General features: G+C 37.4%; 1 protein-coding gene across 4 annotated transcripts in view; it reads left to right on the top strand.

Moving 5' to 3' along the window:
* Positions 1–15,054, top strand: part of NEDD4 (NEDD4 E3 ubiquitin protein ligase) — a 114,319-nt gene that overhangs the window by 19,461 nt on the left and 79,804 nt on the right. For all 4 annotated transcript variants that reach the window (XM_058541642.1, XM_058541640.1, XM_058541641.1 and 1 more), the window contains exons 3-4: positions 4,682–4,760; positions 4,863–4,901. In XM_058541642.1, the coding sequence (XP_058397625.1) occupies positions 4,682–4,760; positions 4,863–4,901 (118 nt within the window). The remainder of the gene's footprint in view (positions 1–4,681; positions 4,761–4,862; positions 4,902–15,054) is intronic.

The raw sequence follows: 15,054 nt of genomic DNA, 5'->3' as shown, positions 1-15,054 counted from the left end.
AAATGAACAATGATAGAAAAAATCACTGAAATCAAAAGCTTGTTCCTTGAAAGTATCAATAAAATTTTTAAACTTCAGCTAGACTGATCAAGAGCAAAAGAGCAAAGGCACCAATTACCATAATGGGAATAAAAACAGGGGCATTGCTATAGAGTGTATGGGAATGAAAAAGACAAAAAGGGAACGTTGTGCACAACTTCATGCCAGTAAAGAATTGTGCACAACTTAGATGAAGTAGGCAAAATCTGTGAAAGACAGAAATTACCAAAATTAATCACAGAAGAAAGAGAAAACTTGAATGGCCCTATATTGAACAATATATAGCAATATATGACCAGGCGAGATTTTTCCTGTGAATGCAAGGTTTGTTCAACATTTAAAAATAAAATTCATTGGGGCTGGCTGGATAGTAGTTCGCTGGTAGTGGTTGAGTTTGCACACTCTGCTTCAGCAGCCCAGCGTTCGCAGGTTCGGATTCCAGGCACAGACCTATGCACTGCTCATCAAGCCATGCCGTGGTGGCATCCCATAAACAAAATAGAGGAGGATGGGAACAGATATTAGCCAGGGCTAATCTTCCTCAGCAAAAAGAGGAAGATTGGCAATGGATGTTAGCTCGAGCTGATCTTCCTCACCAAAAAAAAAAAAAAAAAATCAGTGTAATTCATCATGTTAATATAGTACAGAAGGAAAAAATGCACGATCATTTCAATAGGTATAGAAAGTGCATTTGACAAAATCCAACACACATTTATGATAAAAACTCTCGGCACACTAAGAATAAAATGCAAGATTGGTTTAACGTCTGAAAATTAATCAATATAATTCACCATATTAATAGAATAAAAGAAAAAGACATGATCATTTCAGTAGAAGTAGAAAAAGCATCTGACAAAATTCAACACCCATTCATGATAAAAGCTCTTAGCAAACTAGGGACAGATGGGAGTGTTCTAAACCTAAAGTCATCTGTGAAAAAACCAATAGCTAACATCATACTCAGTGGTGACAGTCTGAATGCTTTCTGCTTAAACTCAGGAACAATACAAGGTTATCTGCTCTAACATTCAATTCAACACTGTACTGAATGTCCTTGCCATGTAATATGGCAAGGAAAAGAAATAAAAGTAATACAGACTGAAAAGGAAGAAAACTGTCTATCTGCAGACAGAATGGTCATGTACGTAGAAAACCCTAACGAATCTACAAAAATGCTGCTAAAACTAAGATACAAGGCCAACAGATACAAAGTCAGTGTACTAAAATCAGTTATTTTTTTACATCCCATCAATGAGCACTTGGAAAATAAATTTTAAAAATCTTCATTCACAATAGCATAAAAGTAAAAACTTAGAAATAAATTTAACAAAAGATTTGCAAGAACTGCACACTGAAAACTGCAAAACTGCTGAGGGAAATTGAAGATCTAAATCAATGGATAAATATACCATGTTCATGGATTAGAAGATTCAGTATTGTTAGAGTGGTATTTCTCTCTAACTTGATTCTATTTGGCACAGTCCTTATCAAAATCCCAGCATGCTTTTTTGGAGAAATTGATAAGCTGAGTCCAACATTTTTATGAAAAATCAAAGGACTTAGAATAGCCAAAACAATTTAGAAAAAGAACAAAATTGGAGAACTTATGCTACCTAATTTCAAGACTTACTACATAGCTACAGTAATCCAGACAGAGTTGCATTGGCATAAGGATAGATACATTGTTCAATGAAATAGAATAAAGAGTGTAGAAATACACACACACACACACACACACACACACTCACACACATATACACATATATGTGATCAGTTGCTTTTTGACAAAAAGTGTTAAGGTAATGTAACAAGCAAGGGCTCATTCTGCTTGCTGCAACCTGATGCCAAGCAATTGCAAGACGAGTTGGTGGTTGAGAAAGGGATTTATTCAGATAGCTAGCAAAACCAGAACATGGTGGACTCATGTCCCAAAGACCATGTTAAGCAAACACAAAATCTTGAGGCAGTTATATGAGGAGGAGGGAAGAATAGGGAGGGGGTCAGGCTATTTCTGGCATTCATTCTCCAGACTTCTCGTCTGCTGTTGTGCCCACAGGGTCTGACGTTATTTCCTTCCTTAACAATGGGTTTCAGTCTTGGGTGGCCTCCTCATCCTTTTTTGTTCCTGAAAAATAACTCATTCCAACATCAGTGAAGTTTCATGTCAGATTTGAGAACCTGCTCAAACCTGTTAAAACATGTCCCTGTGGCCTTTGTACAAATAGCCCGGTTACGTTATAGGTTAAGGATCAACAATATGTGATTAGCTGCTACAGTAATTCAAGAGAAAGGATGGTCTTTTCAGTACATTTGTAGAGAACAAAATGAATCTCATTCCTTATCACACATCATATAAAAAATTAATAAGAGCTAAAATTATAAAAATTTCTAGAAGAACACATAGGAGAAAGTCCTTGCTCTACTGGGTTACACAAAGATTTCTTGACTGAGACTCAAAAGTAGAACCATGAAAGAAAGAGAAATGTTGAAGTGAACATCAGAATTAAAAACATTTGTTGTTTGAAAAACACAGTTAAGAAAAGGAAAAGGCAAATCATGGATTGGGAGAAAATATTTTCAAAACATATCTGACCAAGGCCTTTAATCCACAATATATAAAGACCTCTTACAACTCAATAATAATATAATAAAAAGACCAATTAAAAATGGACAAAACTCTTGAACAGATGTTGTCTGTGGACTATCCAGGTGGAAATGTCTAGCTGGGTGGTAAGACCAGGGATATATATTTACATTTACATTTACATTTTATATTTCTATTCTAGAGTATATAGTTGTTGATAAGCCGTAGATGAGATTGTGAAAGGAAAAGGTAGAGAGAACAAAAGACCAGGGGCAATATTTTAGGAAATATCAGTATTTAACTGGCAGATAGAAGAAGAGGAGCCTAAGAGAGAGACTGAGAGGGAACAGTTAGAATAGTATGAGGAGAACCAAAAGGGAGTTGTGTCATAAAAGCTAAATGAGATGTGTTTCAAAGAGAAAATGGTCAGTAGTATCAAATACAGAGAGAACCAAAAAAATAAGTGCCTGGAAAGTGTTGAGCCTGGTGACTTTTCGAGAGCATTTTCAGAAGAACAGGTCTGAAGGGAGGAGGTGGAAACCAGATGTAAGGTTTTGAAGAGCAGTGGGAGTTGAGGAAATGAAGCAGGAGGTGGTGTGCTGTGGTGGTGAAGAGCATGGCCTCTGGAGCCAGGTGCTAGAGTTTCAGTCCTGGCTATGCCACTTACTAGCTGTGTGAGTTGACATCTCGCTGTACAAAATAGAGATAACAGTACCTACCTCTTTTTTATACCTCGGGATTCAGAGAGTTAATGTATGTAAACTGCTTAGAACAGTGCCTGGCACAGAATCATTGGTATATGAGCATTAATCGTTGTTGTTGTTGTTATCATTGTCATTATGGATTATTCTCCTGAAAACTTTGAGACAGGAAGAAAAAGTCTAGTTTGCTTTGATGGAGGCAGGAGGGAGAATCAAGGAGGGAGGAGTTCAAAAAAATATATCTATATGACTAGAAAAACCTAGGTCAAACGCGAAGCTGAAGGTATAAAAGAGAGAAGTGAAAACAGATGATCGTAAGGTTCCAGAGGAGACGCGAGGAAACTGGGGAGGAGCATTGGCCTCAAACAAGGGGTGCAACACCTGACTCACTGAGGTTAGGGGGAAGGATGGGTTCTGATAAATACCAGTATGTTGGGAATGGTCTGATGGCTTTGATTTTTGTCACAGTAAGCAGTAAGGTTGTATGAGGAAATGGGAGGGAGGGAGTTGGTGGTGGAGAATGGTGAGAACTTGGGATACCCACGGGAAATGGGAGAAATGTGACCATGGACTAGGAAATTGTCAGAAGTCTTTTGCTTTGCAAACCTAAATATCACAAGATTTTCCTTCTCCATGTCTCTTTGTAGAAGAGGTTACATGATACATAATAATTTTGAACTGGAAGCACTTTGCCTTTATTTTGTAAAAAGAGTTTACACCCATGAGATAGCTTGGAACAACCTGAGGTCTTGCGAAGCTAGTGTGGAGAGTCATTGAATTAACCATCTTAACTCAGAAAAAGAAAGACTGTAATGAAAATCAAACAAAATTTCAAAAATCTAAAAAGATTGGAAATCATTAAATTGTGAAAAAAGGTTTTTTTCCTAATTCTTTGCCTATTTCACTAACATGGTACTTTAGCTTTTTAATAAAATGCAAAAATTACTATAATTAGTTTCCCTACCTAAGGAACCCTTACTTTTCTTCTATTTTTTTGTGAGGAAGATCGGCCCTGAGCTAATATCCATGTTAATCCTCCTCTTTTTGCTGAGGAAGACTGGCTCTGGGCTGACATCTGTGCCTATCTTCCTCCACTTTATATGGCACGCCACCACAGCATGGCCTGACAAGCGGTGCCCAGGTGCGTGCCCGAGATCTGAACCCAGGCTGCCAACAGTGGAGCACACGCACTTAACCACAACGGCCTCGGGCCGGCCCCAAGGAACCCTTACTTTTAAGTGTAGGAAATAATTGTAGAAATTGTTAACAAGGAAAATTCTGTGATTTTTATAGTTTGAGTAAGCGAAGTTTGGTTTTAATAAGCAACAATTAAAAAATTTTTTTTTAATTTTAACAGTGATCCTTATGTGAGAGTGACGTTATATGACCCAATGAATGGAATTTTTACAAGTGTGCAGACGAAAACCATGAAAAAGGTTAGACTTAGCATTATTAAAAAATTTTTTAAATACACTTTGTTTTATTTTTATATGACAAAATGTTACAAAATTAGTTATACTATGTTTATTGTCTTTTAGAGTTTGAATCCAAAATGGAATGAAGAAATATTATTCAGAGTAAGTATGCATTTTGTTTCATTAAACAGCAAAAATAAATTTTTTCTCAATAGGTTAGAATTAAAAGTTCTCACTTATAATATTCTAAAATGTATCTTATAAGAATTTGCCTAGATTTTTAAAACTTTCGAAAGAGTTAAGTCTAGGTATCCCGATGGTGACGTGGTCCTGGGACCATTTATCTTGTTATGAAAAACATAAATGTAGAGTAATGAAGAGGTAAAAGATGATTGTAAACCTGGAATTATCCTATTCTAATAAGCAAAACTGGTTTAGAGACTATATGATAGTCTTATTCTAATTTATCAGATTTTGGTGTTTTCCCTGAAAGATAATGCAATATTTGTGTCTCCCCAATCATTTATTAAATAGACGGATCCAGGCAAGAGATGATGAGGTCCTATGATAAGTGGATATATTTCTTCTCGTACACCCTTCATTCACATTCCTGCCTTTCCCCTCAGCCCACCTCACTCTGCCATAAGAGCACTCCAATCAGCAGTTATTTCAGGCTTCTCGGGAGGGCCATCAGACTGACAACATGTCCTTGTACCTGTCTGTCAGAGTCCTAACTGATGTCAGAATCAACACCTTACCAACAGTGGTAGAGATACATATCAATAATCTCCCCTTCTCTGCTGGATTGTTCCCATTTGTACGTTCCGTCTTGAAAACATTCTTCCTTGACATCATATTCCACTTTAGCTGTTGACTCATTTCTCTGTTTACCTGAATAACCAGCATCCTGCCCCTGTCATTTCTCCTCCTCTAATACCTTCCTTAACCCACTCTAATCAAAGTCACAATAGCATCACTCAAATGAAACTGCTCTTATTAAGGTCACCAGTGACCTGCATGTTGCTACGTTCATCTAATCTCATCTTATTCTTGCTCTTAGCAGCATTTGACGTAGCTGACCATTCCTGAAACACCAGCCTCTCTGGAGGCTTCTGTGGTGCCACACTTGATTTCAGTCAGGAAAACAGAAGCCACTCCTCTGTATTTCACATTTGAAGGTTTTTTGTTTGTTTTGTTTTATTTTAATAAGGTAAATTGGAAGGAAAGAAATTGTTGAAGCAAATGTCTAAGAATCTGTTACTGAAGATCCAGCCCACAGCCCAACTAGAGTGCTTCTGGTTTTTCTTGTTTAGAGAAGGATCTCCACCACTGTATTTAATATGGCATAGAAACAGCATTTTAAATCAGTTTGGAAATTTTGGATTCTTGAGGAAATGGTATTGAGTCGACTGGCTAGTCATATGGAGAAAAGTGAAGCTAAATTTCTGGTTTAATTTCTCTAGAATAAATTCCAGATTTGGTAACCTCTGGTTTTGATTGCTTCTTTGGCACAAGTATTGCTTAGAGTTTTAAAATTCCCAAGTGGTTGATTTTTTTATTTATTTATACTTTTATTATTATTTTACTAATTTTATTGCATTTTTCTTAGAAATATGTGTCCAATATATTGAAGTTTTCTTTGTACCTCTTTTTTCTCTTTTCTAATATCATTGGCTTGCACATGTCAAATAATGTTTAGTCATAAGAAGAATGAATGTTTATTTGTCATGTTCCCAATTGTAATGTGAATGCATCTAGTCTTTCTCCATTAAACGTAACTTTTTATTATTTATCATATTAAAGAGGTATTTAGCTGTTTATATTATTGTTATTTTTTTCAAGAGTTAAGAAAAAAAATCAACGCTTCTAACTTTAGACACGATGCAGTAATATGGCATTGAAGTTAACCTGATGCTATAAACAACTGTAAAGCTGAAACAAATATATTCAGGATTTTAGCAGGACCCAGACCCAGATCCAGATTTTGGCAGACCACCACATAATATTCAAAATGTATGCAAAATTATTTTACATACAACAAACCATGAAAAGATGACCAATTCTCAGAAGAAAAGACAGTCAACAGATGCCAATCCCAGGATGATCGAGACATTGAAATTATTACTAAAACCTTTTAAAGCAGCTATTATAACCATGCTGTGTGACATAAAGGTAAACACTCTTGAAACAAATGGGAAGGTAAACATTCTCAGCAGAGAAACAGAACATATAAAAAGGAATGAAATAGAAATAGAACTTAAGAATACAATATCTGAAATTTTAAAAATCACTGGATGAGCTCAATAACAGGATAGAGATAATAGTGAAAAGAATCAGTGAACTTAAAGATAAGTCAGTAGAAACTGTCTAATCTGAAGAACAGAAAATAAAGATTGAAAAATAATTAGTAGAGCCTGAGGGACCTGGACAATGTTAAAAGAGTCTAATATTTGGGTCATTGAAGTCTCAGAGAGGAAAAAGACATTAGTGGAGAAAAATATTTGAAGAAATAATGGCCAAAAATTTTGCAAATTTGGTGAAAAATATTTGTTTACAGATTAAAGAAATTCAGTGAAACCCAAACAGAGTGCATGCAAAGAAAACTGTGCCCAGACACATCATAATCAAATTGCTGAAACCAAAGATAAAAAAGAAACCTTCAAAGCAGCCAGGGAAAACAACACATTATGTATAGGGGAACAATGTTTCAAATAACTATGGATTTCTCATCAGAAACTCTAATGAAACAGCATAATTAAGGTACCAAAAAGAAAGAACTTTCAACTTAGAATTCTATATCTAACAAAAATATCTTTCAGGAATGACAGTGTGATAAAGGTGTTCTAAGCTGAGAAAAAATAAGAAAATTTTTTGCATGCCAACCTGTATGGGGACCCACTTCACAGAGAAGGAGGTGGAGGAATGAGCCCATGACTGTGGGATCCATTGGTCACATCACCTGCCACACCTTCCCGAAGGAGGCAACTTCATAGAAGACTGGGATGGCCTACTGAAGGCACGACTGAAGCACCAATATGGAGGCATTACTCTGCAAAGATGGGGTGCCAGTTTATTCATTAAGTCAGAGACCTCAGTTATGAGGCTGTGTTCGCAACAGGTCCAAGAACAAAGGAGTAGATGTAGGAGTGGCCCCACTTCCCATCATTGTCAAAGACCCACTGGAGGACTGTGTGCTGCCCATTCCAGCACCTCTGGGCTCTGCTGAGTTAGAGGTCCAAGTCCCCAAAGGGAGCACACTCTTTCCAGGGGACATAGCAAGGGTCCTATCGAACCACAGTCTACTGAGAGAGAGCCAGGGCACTCTGGACTCCTTGTATCCAGGAGCCAACAGGCGACTGTGGCTATTACTTGGGCGAGCTTGCATGTATAGTCGTTCTCCGGGGTCTGTCTGGTTTCTGCAGGGACAGACTGGAGAATTAAATGAACATATTATAGGAACCACCCTTGTATCCTTTAGGTCTTTAGTGGTGGTACTAATCTCAGACATTCCTGTGGGTTGCAATATTTTTGTTTGTTTTTTAAACAGCTTTATTGGGATAATTCACCTAACATAGAATTCGCCCACTCAAAGTGTACAATTCAGTGGTTTTTAGTATGTTTACAGAGTTGTGCAACCATCACCAAAATCAATTTTAGAACATTTTCATCACTCCAAAAAGAAACGTTATACCCACTAGCTGTCACTCCCCATTTTCCCCCACAACACCTGCCCCCCTCCCCAGGCAACCACCAATCTACTTTCTGTCTCTTAGATTTGCCTGTTTTGGACATTTTGTATAAATGGTATCATACAATATGTGGTCCTTTGTGTCTGGCTTCTTTCACTTAGCATAATGTTTCCAAAGTTCAATCGTGTTGTAGTAGGTATCAGTACTTCGTTTCTTTTTATTGCCAAATAATATTCCATTGTATGGATGACCACATTTTATTTATCCATGCATCAGTTGATGGACATCTGGGTTGTTTCCACTTTTTAACTATTATGAATAATTGTGCTATGAACATTTGTGTACAAGTTTTTGTGTGAACATATATTTTCATTTTTCTTGGTTATATGCCTAGGAGTGGAATTGCTGGATCATATGAAGAACTGCCAGACTGTTTTCCAAAGTGGCTGTACTGTTTTACATTCCCTCCAACAGTGTATGAGGGTCCTGATTTCTCTACATCCTCGCCAGTGCTAGTTATTTTCTCTCTTTTTTATTATAGCCCTACTAGTGGATGTGAAGTGGTATCTCATTGGGGTTTTTATTTGCATTTCCCTGATGGCTAACAATGTTGAGCATCTTTTCGTGTGCTCATTGGCCCGTTGTATATTTTTTTTGGAGAATGTCTATTCAGATCCTTAGCCCATTTTATAACTGTCTTTTTATTATTGAGTTGTCATAGTTCTTTATATTTGTAGATACAAGTCCCTTGTCAGATATGTCATTTGCAAAATTTTTCTTCCATTCTGTGGGTTGACTTTTGGCTTTATTGATGGTGTCCTTTGAAGCACAAAAATTTTTAATTTGGATGGTATTCAGTTTATTTTTTCTTTTGTTCCTTGCGCTTTTGTTGTCATATCTAATCAATATTGTTTTTGATGTACTATCTTGACCAGAGGGAGGATAGTGTCAGAAGCTTCCACTTGGCTTTCTCACTGTGATAGCTCTTGTCCCGAAGGTCATGGATTCAGTGTGGTGGGGGGAGACTCAACTTCTGGTATGTCAATCCCAATTTTACCCTTGAGAACCAGGGAAATGACTACTGGGTGGATCTGCAGAACCAGTGGACTCAGTACAAGCTGAACTTCAGCCAGGACATCTTTTATTATCTGGTCTGTGTAAGTCCTTGCCCTAATAGGGAAGCTCGATGATGCTTTGGGTTTCTGGGGACCAACACAGATCCTGTTTCCAACAGTCCTCAATATGTCTGAGTATTCATTTTCTCTAATATACAATCACCCAAATAATTGGCCATAGTCCCTTTGGAGGATGAAGGGGAGGATTCATTACGATATACACTTCCTGCAGTGATGCAGAGTCCTTCCTCCTGGGGCCTAAGTCACTTCTTTAGTCAATGGGCTTTGGATCCAAAAATTGGCACATGTTGGGGAGCTGGACAAGGGATTGTGATTTTTTTTTAATTGTGGCAACTGTCCTTAGTCTCCTGCTTCTCCATTCTTGCCTTCTTATGATTGTAGATGTTAAGCAGCACCTTCATTGGCCAGCTACCTGTTTTTCCCTAGGGACGGCATGCTCTGTTCCCTGCAGGTAAAGTCTGCTTCATGGCCCCTCCAACCTGGCCAGTCATTACAATAATTGTAGGCCCCTTTATTCTGGCAATTAAATACTACCAGCTGGCCTCTATTACTGGAGAAGGAAAGGATCATCCCCTTGCATGGCTATTAAGGAGCCCTGCTCTGTGACCACTTCTCCTGCCGTCAGTTCTGCCATGCAGAAGAGAGCCACCGCTGCACTTCTTGGTGATGCTTCTGCCCCTCTCACCAACACACACCTGATGACTGTGGTTAATGATGGGTCCTCTAGGCCCTCCCATGGAACATTAGCATCTGGTAGGTCTTTGGGCTTAATATAATATATACACACTAGGACATTTCCCCAGACACCACTGGAGAAATCTTTAGGAATTGGGCCACCACCTTGTGCCAGGAACTATATGTGCCCCACATCTGCTCAGGAAGGGCAGCTCCTTGCCAGCCAGATGAGTGTGGGCTGGTCCCCAAACCCCACTACCCCACTATTCAGGCCATCTAAGAAACAGACACCAAGATGGGATTAGATATGCAAGAGGTTTATTGGGGAGCACCTGTGAAGGTCAAATGGGGAGGGTGCACAGATGGGGAGAACCTCCTCATCATGATGCATGCCTAACTCCTGTGCAAGGATTGGGGAGAAAGGTTCGGGTAGGAAGAGCCTCACACTGCAGCACAGTTCCAAGAAAGTCCCATCCAGGCTGATGGGGAGTCTCCCAGCAAAGGTCGTCTGGGAGGTTGTTAGGAAAGTCCAGTGTTGAGCTTCCAGGTTGGTGAATGCATCCACTTGCCGCTTCCATGGGGACAGAAGCTCCTGCACTCAGGACCCTTCTGGGCTCTGCCCTATATAACTCTCCATCTGGCTCTTCATTTGTATCCTTTATAATATTCTTATTAATAAATTGGTAAGCATAAAGAAAAGAAGGAAAGTCCAGTGTTGGACAAGAATGGCCGAGCTCTGGAATCCTTGTTGTGCCCAGTCTTTACTGGGAGCAAGCAAGGAGAACACAATGGGTAGGTTCATAGGTGCATGGTCAGCTGGGGTCTATCAGTCAGCTATGCTCCTACAGCAGGTTCTCTTGAAAGAGATCCAAGTACCTCATGTTGTAATCCTTGGAGCAGCCACTAAGAATTAAAACAGAAAATTACAGGTAAACATCCGATAAAGGAAATAAAATAGAATACCAAGAAATTAATAACTTCTGGAAGACAAAAGGGAAGAAAAGAGGAATAAAAACAAATCAAAAAGAAATAGAAAGATGTTAAGTTATAAAGCCAACCATCTCGATAATTACCAAGAAAAAAGCAAAATTCAACTACTATGTGCTATTTACAAGAGACACTCTTTGAGTGTAATGACATAGACAGGTTAGAAGTAAAAGTGCAGAAAAAGATATACCATGAAAGCAACGAACCAAGCCAAGCCACACAAAACAAAACCCAGACAGGCTGTATTAACATTAGGTGAAGTAGACTTCAGGACAAAGAGTATTACTAGAAATAAGGAGGGACATTTCATGATCATAGAAGGGCTTATTCATCAAGAAGACATACAATCTTGAATGTGTATACACTTAATAATAGAGCTTCAAAATTACAAAGCAAAAATTGACAGAACTAAATAGAGAAATAAATCCAGAATAGTTGAAGATTTTATCACTATCTCAAAATTGATAAAACAACTAGATGAAAAAAGTCAGTTAAGTACATAAAAGATTTAAACAACACTCTTGATCAACTTAACCTATTTGGCATGTGTAGAACACTATGTCTAATACCTGAAGAATATACATTCTTTTTGTATGCCCATGGAACATTCACCAAGGTAGACCATATACTGGGCCATAAAACAAGTCTGAATACGTTTAAAAGGCTTGAGATTCAACAGAATATGTTCTCTGACTACAACAAACTTAAAAGAGAATTCAGTAATAACAAATAAGTTTGGAAAAATCCACAAATATTTGGAAATTAAGCAGCATACTTGAAAATAAGCCATGGATCAAAAAAGAAATCATGAGGAAAATTAGAAGACATTTTAACTGATCATAACATATTAAAATATAGGGTGAGCTAATTCAGTGCTTAGAGAGAAATTTACACCTTTAAATTCTTGTATATAAAAGAAAAAAGATTTAAAAATCAGTGATCTAAGTTTCTAAAGCAAAAGAAAAAAGTAGAGGGAAGGAAGTAAGAGTAGAAATCAATGAAATAGAATATAGATAAAAAGTAGAGAAAATAAATGAAACCAAAGGTGGTTCTTTGAAAAGATTAATAAAATTGATATACCATAGCTAGCCCAAATAAGAGAGAGAGGAAGATAACTCAAATGCCCAATATCAGGAATGAAAGGAACATCATACAGACATTAAAAAATAATAAGATATTATTATGGACAAATCCCTTAAAAGCCTAAAATATATCAAAAGCAGTCTGAGTAGGAATAGAAAATGTGGACATCTGTTAGAGGAATTAAAATTGTAATTAAAATTTAAAATTGTAATTAAAAATCTTCCCATTATTTTTTATAATCTTGATTTCCTATTAGAAAGTATGCTTGAAATTTGGGACTAATTTTGGATTAAAGATGTTACCACAAAAATAAGAAAGACAGCCATTTGTAAACGATAAACCAGGTTCAGGACTTTACTGCCTTTCCCTCATTATCTCTTTTACCATAATTTCACGATTACCAAATATTCTAGCCAGCATTACTTTATTCTGGGATCATAGGCTACACATTTATTTCAGTCAGAAATTTTGCAAATATATTGCAAGGATAACTAGATAAATTTGTGTGGATCAATGCTAATTCATCACAGCTAGAAAAAGAATGGAAAACGTGGTGATTTAGTACTTTCTGTACAAAGGACATGATTATGTGTGGTCCCCTGTTTTCCTCTTTGTCGCGTTGTGTTATTAAACATAGCATAAAATGTTTTCAACTGAGTATATTCACATAAAAATGTCTATTGAACAATATACTACAGTAAAAATGGGGTTATTGGGCATACAGTCAAATGGAAATTGTGGTCAGAAGTTGAAGGGAGCCTTTATATCTTTGAGAAAACATGAAGTTCAAAGAAAGTTTTTGCAGAGAACTGTTATTGGTAGATTAACAAACAGAGGAAACTCCAAATTGAAGTTAGGGCTCAATAGCAAATTATAGTAAAATCTACACTTATAGTTGCTCAGATGAGACCAAGGAAGGCAAGTTACAGGAGGGAAGAAAGTCTGACACATTAGGTGCAATGTACACATTATGTATTCTGTACATAAGCATAGTGCATGAGCATCTGAAGAAAACAGCCCCCTCTCTATATTCCTGTCATGCTCAGTTTGTATCTTTAATATTCATATTCATCATATTATATTTACATAGCATGTATATGTTCATGTATATATTTGTATTGTGTTACAGAAGTAATGTAACTTGTACATGATATATTTATAAAGAGAAATAATCAGCCAGAATTTAATTTCCGTAAAACTGTTACTGATTGCATGATCTTCTAGTATTTTTTCCTATGTATTTTTATCCATATGTTTATGCTTCTCCACCTCCACATGCACACAAAAGATTGTTGTGGTATTTTTCTATACTTGTTTCCCAGACACTTTGCTAATGCTTGTTAATGAGATGGCCACAGTCCCTACCCTCATCGAAGCTTATGACTACTGTGGACCCCTCTGAACAAATTTCTCAAAATAATTACCGCTCTGCTGAGCGTTATGAAAGGGAAAACACCGGGTGCTGGGGAGTGAATATCGGGGGGGTATTAGGGAATTTAGGGGATTCCCTGAATCTGGGGGATTTAGGGAAGGCCCCTCCTAGGAAGTGTATCATTTAGGATGCTTTCAGCTTCAAGTAACAGACTTGAAGTAACAACTAATCTTGGCTTAAACAGTGAGCACACTTGTTCTCTCTAACCACAAGCAGCATACGTAGAGGAAGGGTGGTGACTGCAGCAGCTGAACAGGGTCATGTCTGACCCAGCCTCTCTGGGATTCTCTTGGCTTTCTGTCCATGGTCACAAGATGCTTGCAGCAGTTCCAAACATCACAGCCTCACAGGGTGATGTCCAGAGCGGAAAAGGGAGAGTGTTCCCGCACCTGTCTCTTTTAAAAAGTGAAGGACTCTTTTCCAAAAGTTCCCCCGGGAGACTTTGATTCATATCTCTTGGGCCAGAATTGTGTCGTGTGCATATTTATCATCTAGTCATTGGTAAAGCAAATGGAATTACCGTGAGGCTTAGAGGAATCAGGTTGCAGCCCCTGGGGGTGCGGAGTGGCCATCTATCCCTGACACACATTGTCATCCAATATTTGAATAGATCTGGATTTCTGTTAGCTAGGAAGAAAGGGGGGCACCCCGTTAATAAAGCACTAAGTGAATTATGTACATCCATACGATGAAATCCTCATCAGCTGTTTAGAAAGAGACAGATGTATATGTATTGATAGAGCACTAGCTTCAAAATATATTAAATGAAGGAACAAAGGTGCAGAACACTGTGTATATGATGCACCTATTTGAGTAAAAACAGAAACAAAAATATGCTCTCTCATATGCTGATAGTTGCAGAAAATACTTCTGGAAGGACTTAAGAAACTGTTTACAGTACTTTCTCGGAGGGTGGGATAAAGATGAGAGAGATTTATAGTTCACTATATATCTTTTTTACTGTTTGGGGTTTTCCCCCATGGCAGTGTATCTGTAATTTATTTTTATATTTGTTGATTAGAAATTACTAACTGTATAGAGAAACAAAGTAGAAAGACATAAAACATGTAAATAAAAATGCCAAGGTACTTTATATAATGCTTAATGCTTGTAAAAATACTTATCTAATTCATTTAACTTTTTATAGTTTTCATTTTAAAATGTACTTACAACATATGTCCACACAAAAACTTGCACATGAATGTTCACGGCATCATTATTCATTATAGTCAGAAAGTAGAAACAACCTAAATGTCCATCCATCAACAGAAGAATGGATAAACAAAATTAGGTATATACATACAATGGGATAT

Source organism: Diceros bicornis, chromosome 5 (genome assembly GCF_020826845.1).
Source record: "Diceros bicornis minor isolate mBicDic1 chromosome 5, mDicBic1.mat.cur, whole genome shotgun sequence".
NCBI classification, from domain to species: Eukaryota; Metazoa; Chordata; class Mammalia; order Perissodactyla; family Rhinocerotidae; genus Diceros; species Diceros bicornis.
Note: the sequence above shows the minus strand (reverse complement) of the source record. Positions and strands in the feature narration are given on the sequence as shown.